Source organism: Meles meles, chromosome 16 (assembly GCF_922984935.1).
Source record: "Meles meles chromosome 16, mMelMel3.1 paternal haplotype, whole genome shotgun sequence".
NCBI classification, from domain to species: domain Eukaryota; kingdom Metazoa; phylum Chordata; class Mammalia; order Carnivora; family Mustelidae; genus Meles; species Meles meles.
Genome location: NC_060081.1, coordinates 60,780,032 through 60,794,779, shown reverse-complemented (window position 1 = coordinate 60,794,779; position 14,748 = coordinate 60,780,032). Strand labels below are relative to the sequence as shown.

General features: G+C 54.0%; 1 protein-coding gene across 2 annotated transcripts in view; it reads left to right on the top strand.

Moving 5' to 3' along the window:
- Positions 1-14,748, top strand: part of SOGA1 (suppressor of glucose, autophagy associated 1) — a 66,364-nt gene that overhangs the window by 7,675 nt on the left and 43,941 nt on the right. For both annotated transcript variants that reach the window (XM_045980367.1, XM_045980368.1), the window contains exon 2: positions 12,211-12,435. In XM_045980367.1, the coding sequence (XP_045836323.1) occupies positions 12,211-12,435 (225 nt within the window). The remainder of the gene's footprint in view (positions 1-12,210; positions 12,436-14,748) is intronic.

Sequence of the window (14,748 nt, the reverse complement as noted above, 5' to 3'; positions counted from 1 at the left end):
GAATGAAAGGCAGGTGGTCTACAGGCTTAAAACAGAAGAGCTGGAGGGAATAGTGGGTATGGGCTGTGGTGAGGGAGAGGCTGGAAAGGGGGTTGGGCCCCTTTGGGAAGGGCACTAAATGCCAAGCTGAGGCACTGTGAACACCTTGCTGGGAGGGGGCCATACAACAAGCCTAGGAGCTGACCCCTTAGTGTGTATGGGTAGGGCCAGGTACAAGGCACAGGAGCCCAGGGTGTCAGGGAAGGAAGGCTCTGTGGTCTTCTGGACAAATTCCATCTTTGGGGTCAGGTCTAAGGACAAACTTTGCTTTGTTACCTCCTCCCTGTGTGTTATCTCCATTTGAAAAATCCCATCATCAAGCCTCAGTCTTCCTGTCTGTAAAATGGGAATCTAATCCCTTTTTTCAGGGCACTTGGGAGGATCAGCATTCAGGTATGTGGCATATCCAGTAGCATCCTGGGCACAGAGGAAGGGAAGGAGCCCCACATCCTGTGTAGCCTCTGGGGGAGAGGGAGTTCCCCGGGGGGAGGGGCTTGGCTAAGCTCCAGGCAGGGCCTTGATCAGCAGCCAAGGTTATTACTAAGGTCATTCCCCTCATAGTCCATGCACATGACCTCATCTGCGGTCATATTCTCTTCCCGCTGGTGCCAGAAGGAACTTACAGCTGGGGTAGGGAAAAACCTAGAGACTCCAGGGTGTTCTGGGACAGGCTGACCTTGGCCTTCCCTGGAGGCCCCCAGGTCAGCAGGGTTTCTGTATTCTGAGCAGGTAACACTGGCCTCCCCGAGGAATTGCAGGAAGTCAGAAAGGTGGGAGCAGCAGCCCAGCCTTGCCCTTCTCCGGGCCCATGGTTCTTAGATCCAAGCTGTCCGAGGCTTGAGTCCTGGCTCTGCCTTTTCCTCTGTGAGCGTCCCCCTTTAGGAGGCTCTGTCTCCTGTCTGTTAATGGGGGATGCTGACAGTGCTCGGCCGCCAGAGTTGCTGTGAGCATTAAATAGGCGGAAGCACGTAGGTAAGGATTAGTGGGGCCTGGCTCAGTGCAGGGGCTCAAAAGCTGTCCCCCCTCCTCCCTTATTGGCAGGCTCAGGTCTGAGTGCCTGTGAGCCCTGGGTCCTTGACGGCAGACGTTGTGCCTGGGTCTGGGTGTGGGTCTTGGCATGGAGCAGGGGCCCGGGAGGTGTGTGTGGAGCTGAATTGCATCGTGGGGATCCCCAAACACAATTCTCCCGGTGCATCCCCCCAGTCCCTGCCGCCCCTGTCAGTCTTCTCCAAATGGCCAGTGCTACAGACTCTCTAATCTGGGGATACCCCTTTGCTGGGGGAGGGCGCCTCTGGGGTCTCTCGTGCTAAGACCCTGTGAATCATCTCCTGTTGCCTGGGCCACAGAGAGCAGCACGGGCTCCGGTGGAAAATCGTCTGGGATCCCACAGCCAGGCCGGCCCGGCGAAGTAGCTTTATGCTGGTTTGGCCCAGATCTGCTCGGGATCTTCTGGGTCAATTGCATCAGCCTCTCTCCTCCTTGGCCTTGGCCAAGTGCCTGGGCAGCCTGTGTGGTTCTGCCTCCCTCAGCCTCACCTCACCCCTGTTCCACGCAAGCTCCCTTGTGTTCCTCACACTGGGCCCTCAGTCCCCAGTCCCCGTGCTCTTCCTGCCCTTGGGGGCCTTATTGCTTGGTGCTTGCACTTCCCTCCCCTTTCCCTTTTCCCTTGGTCCGCGTCCTGTGTCTGTGCCCCCCCCACCCCCTTGCGCACATTCCGCTGCAGGCCTGGCTCCTGTGTTAGAGGACCAGGAACTTTCTGTGGGCTCCTTGGGGACATTCACCTCAACAGTAATTAGATTATTCACTGGGTAATTACAGGTTGTGCATCAGCCCCATAGGTTCTGCCTTACCTGGGTGGGACCTAGCCCCTTCCTTTTACATAGGTGTACACTGAGGCTCAGAGAGGTGGAAGGGTTCAGCAGAGGTCACACAGCCTGGAGATGCCAAGAGGCAGAAGGGCGGGCATCTGGTGGGGCTCCTTGAAGGGCACCTGGCAGGGGGATGGTACAAGCAAAGGCTCCAAGGGGTGAGATGCTGGGATATGCGGGAGCCACTTCCTCGCCTGCCCAGCCTCTCTCTCTCCCTCCCCAGAGACCTCTGAGCCCTGTTCTCTCCCTGCTTGGAGATTTGGCTGCAGCCCAGAGGCCATTTGGGAGATGTTTTAAACAGATCCAGATCCGAATGCTGCCTTCCTTCCTGTTCACACAGGACGAGAGGGACACCGTCAGGCACTCCCACTGGGAGCAGCCCCCCTGGAGGCTGTGGGGGCTGCAGATGCCTCTCTGTTCTCTTGGGGGAGGCCTGGAATGGGCCAGTGGTAAGCCAGGCCCAGCCTTGGTGGGCAGTGCTCTCTGGGTGTCTTCTCATCCCCGCCCCCCACCTGTGTCTGGTCTCATGGGCAGAGCTGTGCCAGGTTTTGGGAGGCACACTCCAGATTGGCTGTGGAGCCTTCATCTCCTTGAGCCTCTGTTTGCTTATTGGTAAAATGGGCACCTGCGACAGGAGACTTGTTAAGCTGAGATAGCGGACACTCGTGCAGAGTTCAGCCAGGTATCAGGCACACGGAAACCCTTGTAAAGATTAACTGTGGCCCCATTATAGAGACTTGTCTAGTCGAGTTTACAAGAGCTCAAACTGAACTTGACTCCTGGCTGTGCCACTTACCATATGACCTTGAGCAACATTGTTGACCTGTTTGACCTTGGTTCCTCACCGATCAATGGTGGGGCTGGGGATACAGTGAGACAGTGGGTGCTGCCTGGCCTGTGCCTGGGACAGAGAGAGTATTCTTGCCTGTTATGATTTTTTTTTTAAGGTTTTATTTATTTATTTGACAGAGAGAGATTACAAGTAGGCAGAGAGGCAGGCAGAGAGAGAGAGGAGGAAGCCGGCTCCCTGCCGAGCAGAGAGCCTGATGCGGGACTTGATCCCAGGACCCTGAGATCATGACCTGAGCCGAAGGCAGAGGCTTAAACCACTGAGCCACCCAGGCGCCCTGCCTGTTATGATTTATTGGTGCTGGAGGGGCAAGTCCAAGACCCTTGTCTTCCTTCCTGACCATGTGGGTCACCAGGTAGCCTCTGTGCCAGCTGGAGCAGAGGTATTGTGTGGCATGGCCATACTTGGCTGGGTGTCCTGGCCCTTCTCTAGGATCTCTGTCCCTGATTGTCCCCAAACTAGAGCCCAGCTTTCACCCAAGGAGGTTAAGCTGGATTGAGCTCTGGGCTGGGAGGTAGGAGCCCAGAGTCCCTCTCTGCTTGACTCTGGGTCTTTGGGGGTGGGGGAGGGGCATGTGATTGTCCCTAATCCCTCTCTAGGACTCAGTGTCCCTGCCTTTTCTGCCCCAACCCACCACCCCTTGCTACTCCTGGAGTCTTTTGTTTTGAATGGGGAGGGAAGTGGAGCTTTGCAGGCCTTCTGCCCTCCTTGGGGTCCAACTGCAATGATCTCATCTGGAGCCTTGACAGACCTGGGGGATGGACAGAAGGAATAGCAGATGGTCACCCTAGCCTCTCGGGGGGCTGGCATGCCGCCTCTGTGGCCACTGTTGGCCCACCCTGCAGGTCACCCTTCTGGGCTGGGGTGAGTGCCCGAGGCCAGAGCCAGGGTGGCAGACGGGCAGGCATCCTGGGCTTTTGCCCGAGGGAGGGACCATGGTGGCCAGGACTGTGTGGGGAGAAGGCGGGCCAGGCAAAGACTGTCCCTCCCTGCAGTGGTTGCTATCTCACAGATGGAAAGTTCTGGATCCTTCAGCTCAGCTCTTTCATTCTCCCTGGGTCTGCCTGCCTGTCAGCAGGTCAGGTCCCTGGAACCTGGGGAGGAGGCAACATACTTGGGAATGCAGTCTGGGGCTTGATAGGCCAGGATTTGAGGCTCACCAAAAGCTCCGAAGCCTCCATGGGCATTAGCTTCGCAGAATCACAGAATTAGATTTCAACACAGCAGCGCTGACCGGAGGTGATTTTTCTGCAAGGGACTGGACAAGGATGGAATCTTCCTGTCTTAGGATCCCTTTATTAATTAGGCAGCTCTTTATTGAGCTGATCCCTTTGTGTGCCAGGCACTGGGCTAGGCTCTCTCCTCCTGAAGCTCACCTCTTAGTGGTAGAGACTGACATTTCATAAGCAAACAGATCAATAAGTAAAATAATTAAGATCACAGATAAGCCTGTGATATGTCCCATGAAAGAAACTGGTTTGGAATGAACACAGTGGGCCTAGAGGGGTCTGGAAGACTTCTCTGGAGAGGAGGAATTTATGTGGAGGCTTCGAGCATGAGAGGAGCCAGGAGCACCAAGATACAGGGTCAAAAGTCCAGGCAGAGTGACGGGCAGGGGCAGAGGCTTAGTGGTGGGACAGGTGAGGTGATTGCTGGGGGAACAGCCAGTGCAGGGAGGTGGAAGTGGGGAGGTGGGCAGGGCTCGGGCTTTAGTCTTGCTGTTAGATCAGGTGGTAAACATGCAATAAAGTGAGTTTTGGCAGAGGCTTACAATTCTGTAGTCACCACCACAGTCGAGATGAGGAATGGTCCCATTGCCCCCCAAAAACTCCTCCTGTGCCCCCTTTTTTGTAAAGATTTAAAAAATTTATTTATGACAGAGATAGTGAGAGAGGGAACACAAGCACAGGGGAGCTGGAGAGGGAGAATCAGGCTTCCCGCTGAGCAAGGAGCCCGATGTGCAGCTCGATCCCAGGACCCTGGGACCATGACCTGAGCCAAAGGCAGACACTTAACGACTGAGCCACCCAAGCGCCCCAGTCTTGCTTTTTCCAGATGTCATATAAAGGGGATCCTCCAGTGGCCTGCTGAGTCTGGCTTCCTTCACCTGGCAGAATACGTTTGTGCCTGGGCCCCGGTGTTTGCGGGTCTCCACCATTCATTCGTTTTCATTGCTGTGTAGTATTCCCACACGTGGATGGGTCACCATGTCTGGATCTACTTGCAGAGGGACGTTTGGGTCATTTCCAAATTTTAGTGATCCTTGGAGAGTTTTAAGATTTTCTTTTATTTTATTTATTTATTTTTATTTATGACAGAGAGAGATCACAAGTAGGCAGAGAGGCAGGCAGAGAGAGTGAGAGGGAAGCAGGCTTCCTGCCGAGCAGAGAGCCCGATGCGGGACTCGATCCCAGGACCCCGAGATCATGACCTGAGCCGAAGGCAGCGGCTTAAACCACTGAGCCACCCAGGCGCCCGATCCTTGGAGAGTTTTAAACAGGAGAGTAACATGGTTAAAAAAACCAAAAACCCTCCATGTACTAAGTGGAGAACAGATTAGTGGAGAGAACAGTGGCTATCCCAAGAGTTAAATTCAATGAATCTGACTTACTGTAGAGACTCAATAATTATTCATACAAAAAAAGCCGTGCCCTGGGGCAGCCAGGGAGGCTTCTTGGTGGATGTGGCATTTGAGGTGGAGGGGTGTGGAGGTGGGAGACAGACAGTGGAAGAAGGCCCAGGCAGTACCGAGCCCCTATGGGAGCTGGTGGGGCTGAGATGCTGCCCCCCTGCTCCGGACTCAGCCTTGGTGTACAAGGGTGGTCTGCAGGGCTCGTATCCCTGCTCCCTGGAGGTGTTAGGTGAACAGGCATCCACCCTAGCCTTATGGGGGCTGACTCTCTTGGGTGGGAGGTAGATGGGGGACCTCTGCTCTGGTATGGTTTCTTCCTCCGTGGCTGGTAAAAGGTGACCTCCTGCCTTCAGGAACCTTTGGTGCTCCTGGTTCCCTCCCTGTTCCCTCAGGGCTGGCTGGCAGTTCCCAGCCATCGCCACTTGCTATGTTTCTGCAGAGGGGCCTTGAGTTTGGTCACTTTCATCTCCAGTCCTGCAGGTCAGGAGACCTCACCGTCTCCTCCTCCAGACCCATTCAATCAGACGCAAGCTTCTGGAATCATTGTTATGTGCAAGTGTTCCTGTGGGCCCCAAACCTAAACTCCCCCATTCTGTCCTCATTGTACAAAGATTCATCATCTTATGCATGTATGGGTTTCTTGCAGAAAGCATAAGTACTGATGAGGATAAAAACCGTGTTGAGATTTCTGCAGCTGTTATGTGATTTGAAAATACCTCTGGTTTCTCTTTGTGCCAAACTCACGGGTACTGCTGATATACCTGTGACTTGTCCGGGATGGAAGGAAATGTGAATTCTTAGTTAGGGGTTGGTGAAATTAAGATATGCTTTTTTTTTCCCCCCTCTTCCCATCCAAGTTCATGGGCTCCCTGAATTCTGGTACAGACGGAAGAGTCTGAAGTCTGCAATCTGAGTCCTGCTTGGAGGTCTCTCTGTGTGACTTTGGGCACAGCCCACCTTCCCTGTGCTTCTGTGCAGTTCTTCGTCTCTAGAACAGAGGTGGTGATTCCGGTCCTGCGAGTCCATGGGGTTTCTGTGACGACCCATGAGATGATTCAGATGGAAAGTCTTCATAAACCGTGAAGCCCTGCGCTGCCATGCGAGATCTCGCTATTATTAGCGGTAGCGTGAGCTCATGTTTGGTCCTCTGGCCCAGAATGGACCAAGAGACTCTTCCTGGTCAATTCCCCCAGGATTCCTGGGAACTAATCCATTTCGGGGAGCGGGTCCGCCTCTGAGAGGCTGCTTCCTGCAGGCTGACCTCATGGATCGCTGGGAGGATGTGTAGGGGGGATGGACAGAGATGCACTTGAGGGTTGGGAGTGGGTGGGTGAGCAGGAGTTCCCTGGGTAGAGAATCCCTGTCTGGGCTCTCCCTGATTCTTTGCAGCTGGCCTGGGGCTGCGATCTGGAGAGCCTGCCCACCCTGGTCTGTGGGGAGAGACTGGACTAGGCAGAGGCCGCCACGCTCATCCTTCCGGTCATTCATCCACCTGTAGACCGTGACAAGGGCCAGTCCTGGGCAGGGGACCAGACACATATCTGCTGGCACCTGCCGTTCTCCCAGCTTGGGAAAGGCAGACTTGAAAATAGGCAAATGCAACCTGAACTTGTTGTTAGTACAGAGAAGAATCGCGTTCAGAGTGTGTGGTTTGGGAGAGGACAGAATGCTCTGGAAGGAGGATATAAATTAGTAGTTAGCTTGGCAGAGGCCTTTCTAGCGGCAGGACTAGCCCCGGCCACCCTGGGAGTAGAACACAGTTAAGGGCCGGCCTGGATTCCAGCTCTATGGTCTCTTATTTGAGGAGCTCCGGGAAACTTGTGAGCCTCAGTGTCCTTGTCTGCAAAAAGGGAACATTTTCAGTACCTACCTCACAGGACTGGGATCAGATTATTGTGCATGACTGGGCATTATATCAGGCTGATGAATCCCTGATCTCTACCTCTGAAACTAATAATACATGTTAACTAATTTAAGTTAAAAAAAAAAAAAAGAAAAGAGATTATTGGGTGTGTATGTGCTTGGGCTGGGGCCTGGTCATTTGTGAGCCTCATGATAGGGGGTAGCTCTTTTTTTTTTTTTAATATATATTTTTTTAACTAAACTCTACGTCCAACATGGGGCTTAAACCCACGGCCCTGAGATCGAGTCCCATGCTGTGCTGGCTGAGCCAGCCAGGTGCCCTGAGATATCTGGATGTGGGGGGCAGAAGATGCAGGGGCGGGGCTGGGGGGGGATGTGAGGAGGCCAGGGACTGTTTGGATTCCAGGCTAAGGGACTGGACCTATTGCAGAAGCCAGTGGGAAACAGTGGAGGAGATAGCAAGTGACCTTTTATTTTCAAGTTTTCTCCGATAAACAGGAATGAACTCTGTAATCAGAGCGAAATAAATATTTTTAGTAAAGACTACTCTGGCAGTAGTTCCTATTCTCTATCCCTGCTCACACCCGCCTTCTCAGTCCCTGTTAAATAATCAGGGTCAGGGATGCCTGGGTGGCTCAGTTGGTTGGATGACTGCCTTCAGCTCTGGTCATGATCCCAGAGTCCCGGGATCGAGTTCCGCGTCGGGCTCCCAGCTCCACGGGGAGTCTGCTTCTCTCTCTGACCTTCTCCTCGCTCATGCTCTTTCTCACTGTCTCTCTCAAATAAATAAATAAAATCTTTAAAAATAATAATAATAATCAGGGTCAGCTTCAAGGAGAAGAGGTGGTCAGCTTGAAGGAGTGGCCAAAGGGGATGGAGGGCTATCGAGGGGCTGGCAGGCCATGCCTGGTCTGACCACCTTTCCCTGGCTTCTTTAGGCTGGGCTTTCTGACTGTGGGGTTGAGAATAAGGGCTCCCAGGCTCTGAAATGGATGCTGCTGGCCTTTTCCTATCTGCACGGGAGAATGAGACTTGGGGCTCCCCCACCGGTGTTGGGGGGGGTCTCCAGCAACCTTGCTGTGTAGTCACTGGGCCTGCAGAGTCCAGTGGAATTTGTCCCCTCCCTCCCCCTTGCACAAAGTTGGGGGATCTGGGAGGGAGGGGTGGAGCCCCAAGGCCCCTGGGCTGTCTGTGAAGGAGCAGAGAAGGCTGAGCTCCCCTCCCTCTCTCACAGCTCCGGTCGTTGGATCAGACTGTCGGGGGCTGGGACTGGAGGGCCGAGCAGCCCTGGGAGATTCAGAGGCTCAGTGAGGTCTAAGAACCTCTGGAGTGGGACACCTGGGTGGCTCAGTTGGTTGAGGGTCTGCCTTCAGCTCAGGTCATGATCCCAGAGTCCTGGGATCAAGTCCCATGTCAGGCTCCCTGCTCAGTGGGGAGCCTGCTCCTCTGCCTTCACTCTCCCTGCTTGTATGCTCTCTCTCTCTGACAAATAAATAAATCTTAAAAAAAAAATAAAAAAAAAATATATATACACATGTTCATATATATATATATATGAACCTCTGGAGTGAAACAGGGTCCTGTCCCAAGGGCCTAGCAGCTGCTTTCCCTGACCCCACCTCAGGCCCGAGAACGCAGCCCCTGCCTGAGTCCTGCATTCGCCAGCTCCTGCTGCCCACGTCCCAGCCGACCCGGCCTGTGCAGGCCACAAGCCCGTCTTTGTGGCCTTGCTGTCCTGCCTGGGTCGTGCCAGGAGGGGCTGACCCTCATTCTGCCTGCAGCTGGGACAGGCCCCCACGGGCCTGGGCCCCCCTCCTTAGCCCCACAGGAGACGGAGCTGGCCTGAATGCAACATCCTGCATTTTCAGAAACTGACTGTGGTCCAGGGCAGGCCCTGGGGAGCCAGCTGCTCATGTGAGAAAGATCACTGATTCATTCGCTTGTTCCGTAGATGCTTATTGAGTCTCTGCTCTGTGTCAGGCCCTGGTCTTGTGGTCCTGCCACAGATCGCTCTTGCCCTTTTACGAAAAAGACTGGAAGGAAACCCCCTGCCTTTGTGTCACCAGGGGGGGCCCCCTCCCAGAGTTTCTGATTCAGTGGATCTTGGTTGATACCTGAGAACTTCTGTCACGTTCCCCGGTGATGGTTATAGGCCTCGAGCCCAGGAACCACTCTTTGAGAGACAGTGCGACTTAGGACCAGGGGGAGGAATTCGGTTTCTGCATTTTCAAAACTGTCTCTATGATCATAATCTACTTTCATAAATAGAAAAAGTCAGTTATTTAAAAGTAAACAAACAAAAAAAGTAAGCAAAATAAATAGTCCCCCCAAATTGACTCCAGTGCTCTGGACGTGTTCCTGTGTTGAGTGATATCACCTCCCATGACTTAAATGTCATACTTCTATTAATGCCGCCCAACGTTATGAGCTTTAATGTTCTCTGCCCTTTCCCTGGGTTCATCCTGAGTTTTAGGTCCACTCCATATCCTCCCCGTCACCTGTCCACGTGACTGCAGGGAGAATAAGTGAGATGTTAGGAAATAGCAGGGTGGGGATTTGAACATGAGCTCATCTGGAGGCTGGCTGACTTTGGGTTTAGCTGACTGGCCCGTACTTCCTGAGTACTGTTTCCTCTAGGCTTCCTTAAACCACCAGCTGAAATGGCGTGTGGACCCCTCACTTCCTCATTTCTTTTGACTGGTGTGATCATTGACTGTGCCACTTCCTCTTTTTCCACTTTTCATTCTGGCCATTTGGCATGGTGGCGGTGAGTCTGTGTGTGTACTGGGATAGAGGTGGAGATGGGGTCCCACTGAAGTGGCCCTTCCTCTGCAGCTGGTGTAGGCAGAATTGTCCATTTTGGGGGTTGCTGTGGAAGCCATCCCTAGGGGAGAGGCCGTGGTGGCAAGTGGGGATGAAGTCCTTGGGTCGATGGTGGGAACGGGACCATATCTGTCGTTGGGAGAACCAGATCCCTGTCTCCTCCATCTTCTTCTCCTGAGTTCAGGACCACATGAGAAAGGGGTGAGATGATGGGGCGAGAACTGGCCTGCTTTCTAACCCTCCTCCTGAATTAAACCAACCCCCCCCTCCAGTCTCCGGGGGGCACTGGACAGGCCATGCCCCCAAAGGGAGCCACCCATTTTCTTTGGGGGAAAGGAAGGTGTAGAGGGGCTGGTGAACACACTGTCTGGATTGTGGTCCCTCTCCAAGGCCTGCAGAGTTGTTCTTTTTGCTTCTTGGACCCACCTCCCTGCCCCCATCAGCACCACCCTTGGGTCCTTTCTCTGGCTCCTCAGGGATGCCTTTGGCAGATCATTCCTCCCCTGTGACTCAGTTTCTCTTTCTGGTGTACCATCTTAGTTAATTCATTCATTCATACTAAGAGTAGATATTATTTCTATTTGTGACTCAAGTTTTGTAGCACATTTGTTATTAGACATAATAATTATCCATTTCTCCTGCTGGGTTGCCTCTCTCGCCCCCTTACACTCTGTCTAATGATTGTTTCAGGTTGGTATGTCTTTTTTGTGGTGGTTTCTCTAACTGCACATGTGTGCACTCATTCAGTTAATGTTTGTTGGGAACCTGTGGTGTGCTAGGCCCATGCTGGGTGTGGGGGATACAGCAGCGACGGGGGTAGACTGGGGCAGTGCCCCAGACACTCACACTCCCAGAAGGGAGACAGACTCTTAAATAGACAATTCAGACGTGCTCATGGTGACATAGGGGAAGTGAGGGACATCTGGGAGCTGGTGACAGAGGTGGACAGGAGCTGCCCTGAGGAAGTGAGGTCATCCCCCAACACCCTCCACTTAAAACCCAAACACAGACTTTACTTGGCCCTTCAAGGCCCTAGACAGCCGACCCCCATCCTCCCTTATCCCAGCGTCGGCTCACGCTCCTCTCACTACCCCAGCCACCTTGCTGTGTTCTGACACCCCGAGCTCTGTCCTGCCTCCAAGCTTTTGCACACACTGGATCCTCTGTCTAGAGACCTCTCTCCCTGGCTGTCTGTCTGTGTGTCTGCTCCTTCTTCCCTCAGCTCAGCTCAGATGTCCCTTCTTTGGAGAAGGCTACCCTGACCATGTCCTAGAATAACAGCCTTTCCCCAGTGCTCTAGCATGTTAGCTAGGTGTGGGGGTTTTTGCTTCTTGCCATTTATCCAGATTTTTAAAATTTGTTGGTTTATCATGTGTCTCCCCAGTGAGATCTGGGGCTCCATGCAGAAGCTACAGGAGGGACTCCATTGGTCTCAGTCAGTACTGCCCCTTCCTATCCCTGTGCTTGGCACAGGGCCTGGCACATAGTTGGTGCCCCTAGATGCTTGTCGAATGAGCCTGCCCTGCTTCCCCAGAGCAGTTAGGCTCCTCTTGCTGCAACAAATTACCACGAATGGAGGGTCTTAAAACAATCCAAGATTATTATCTTACATTCTGGAGGTTAGAAGTCTGAAAATCGAGGTGTTGGCAGGGCTCCGTTGGCGAGGCCACATGGCAGGGCTCTGGGGGAGGATCTCCTCCCTTTTCCAGCTTCTAGAGGGGGCCTGTAGTCCCCTCTCCGTGCCCCTTCCTCCATCTTCAGAGCATGTCCGTCTGACCTCTCCTCTGTCACGTCACCTTCTACTTTGACCCCCTTGCCTCCCTCTTACGAGAACCCATGTGATGACATTGGGCTGCCGAGAATACAGGAAGATCTCCCAGTCTGGAGATCCTTAACTTCATTCGCTTTGCAAAGTCCCTTTTGCCCTGTAAAGGTAACATATCCATGGGTTTTGAGAATGAGGACACAGACGTGTTTGGAGAGGGAGCCTGACTCAGCCTCACACACCCAGGCCCCCCGAGAGGCCTAGGAGAGTGTTGGAGGTGGCCTGTGTTCAGACCAGTAGACAGTGGCTCAGACCAGTAGATAGTGGCACAGGGCCGCCTGGTGACCTGACCACCCGGCCCCCCCTGCAGGACGAGATCGAGGAGCTGCGTGCCGAGATGCTGGAGATGCGGGACGTCTACATGGAGGAGGACGTGTACCAGCTGCAGGAACTGCGACAGCAGCTGGACCAGGCCAGCAAGACCTGCCGGATCCTGCAGTACCGGCTGCGCAAGGCCGAGCGCCGCAGCCTCCGGGCCGCACAGACTGGCCAAGTGGATGGGGAGCTCATCCGGGGGCTGGAACAGGACGTCAAGGTAAGTTTCAGGCCTTCCGCCAATACCCCGGCGGAGCCTAGGTCAGCTCCTTGTGTGTGCTTGAGTAAGTTACCCCACCTCTCTGGGCCTCATCTTCCTCATCCATAAATTGGGGGTCTCTGGTGAACTGACAGGGGTGCCCCAAAGTAATACCGTAAATATGAAACCTACTCACAGCGGCCCCTATGAGTATCAGCCACATGCTGGGCTGAGTTGTCCCTGCACCATCTGGGGAGGTTTCTTTGGGTTTTTAAAAATTTTATTTTTAAGTAGGCTCCATGCCCAACATGGAGCCCTGTGCCGGTCTTGAACTCACAACTCTGAGATCAAGAGCTGAGCTGAGATCAAGAGGCTGAGCCATCCAGGCACCCCTCTGGAGGTTTCTTTATTGTGCTAATGAGAGTAGTGAAGAAGGCCTGGATTGGATAGGGCTGGTTTAACTCTGGACTCCAAAGTGCCCTAATTTTGGGATTTTGAGCAGGTCACCTAAGTTTCAGTTTCCTCATCTGTAAAATGGGTATCCCAGCAGCCGCTGCCTCACAGGGTTCTCTGAGGGTTAGAAGAGATAATACAGTTAAGATGTCACTGTAAACCCTCAAAAATGTTAGCTGTTATTATCAGGCCCATTTTCTGGATGAGGAAAGTGAGGCTCAGAGAAAGGAAGGACCTTGTGTCCAAGGCCACATGACACTCAGTGTGTAGTGGGTACCTTGCAGGCTTATCAGCCTCCTGGGGCCTGACCTCTCCTCCCTGATGATGGGCTGGGGGCTAGCAGGAGGGTCCTCCAGTGGAGCCAACCCCCTGCCTGTCTGTGTGCCCAGCTCCCCACTTTCAGAACTCAGCCCAGTGTGAGCAGGGGGCTGCAGGAGCTGGGGTTGGGGGTACAGCCTGGAGGCCCCCCGGGCTCTTCCTGCAGGGTTGACTTCTGAACTGGGGCCTGAGCCGGTAGTGGGGAGGGGGAATGCTGGGGAGAGGGCCCTCTCTGTAAGGGCCCGAAGGTAAACAGTGATAAACCGTGAATGCCAGCCCTTAGGCAGGCTCGCATTTCTCATTGTCTTTGCAGGTGCGCAGCGGGATTACGGGTGGGCTGTACTGGTGTGGAAACTGAGCCCAGAAAGGGTGTGTCTCCCAGGCTAAAGCTATCTGACCGGCAGCACCCCCCCTCCCATAAATGGTTACGCAGATATTCAAACTCCAGGCACTGGATGGAAGGGGCGAGGGGAGAGGAAGGGCCGGGGAAGTTCAGGCCAAGCAGAGTTGGGGCCTGGGTGGTTGGGGATTTGGGGCCAGGACACCAAAGAGTCAGCCTTAGAAAGATGAGGGAGGGAGGACGACCGAAGGGGCCAGCCGGCCAGCGCCTCCTTGGGCGGAGCGCAGAGCAGCTGGTGTGCATGTGGGAGGGGGTCTTGGCTGCGGGGCCGTAAGGAAGCCGCCCCTTCTGTTGGGATTTGAACTAGCCAATCAGCGTCCACCTTGCCCCCTTCGCTCCCTCTTCTCCCCGCCCCTGCAGCTCGAGCTCTGAGCTCATCCTGGCAGGCGGGGTCTGGCACCATGCTACACCCCACGTGCTGGGCTTGTTCTCAGTCACTTTGGGTGTTCTCAGAATTGTGCTATCTCCTGGGATTGCTTGATGGGCCGAGTTGGGGAGGGTCCCCAGAGCTGGGTATTCCGGGGGACTCTCTGACTTGCTCTGCCAGCTTCTTGGCCCAGGCCAGGACTGGCATTGGGCCACCTCTTGGAGCCCTCAGTTTCCCTTTCTGTTACATATGGGGCCGAGAGCAGCCAAATCTGTTGGGCTTTTGCAGTTCTAGTGGTTTTGTCCAGCAGGTAGGTTATTGGTCAGGGCGCCTTGAAAAACACCTTGGTATCTCTCCCCGCAAACGCAGACTCTCTGTGGTCCTCACAGCCTGCCAGCCCCACAGAGCCTCAGTGGGAACATTGCCTAGCACGAGGAGGGCAGGGTGGCAGCGGGACAAAGACCCGCTCTCCCCTTGCTTGGTGTGTGGCCCTCGCAACGCTCCTTTACATCTCTGAGCCTCAGTTTCCCCTTGCGGAAAATGGAGATAAAACTAGATTCTACCTATAGAGATTTTTTTTAAAGGTTTTATTTATTTATTATAGACAGAGATCTCAAGTAGACAGAGAGCCAGGCAGAGAGAGAGGAAGAAGCAGGGCTCCCCACTGAGCAGAGAGCCCAATGCGGGACTTGATCCCAGGACCACGACCTGAGCTGAAGGTAGAGGCTTTAACCCACTGAGCCACCCAGGTGCCCTACCTATAGGCTCAAGTAAAGAGAGTGATGGCCCCCAAACC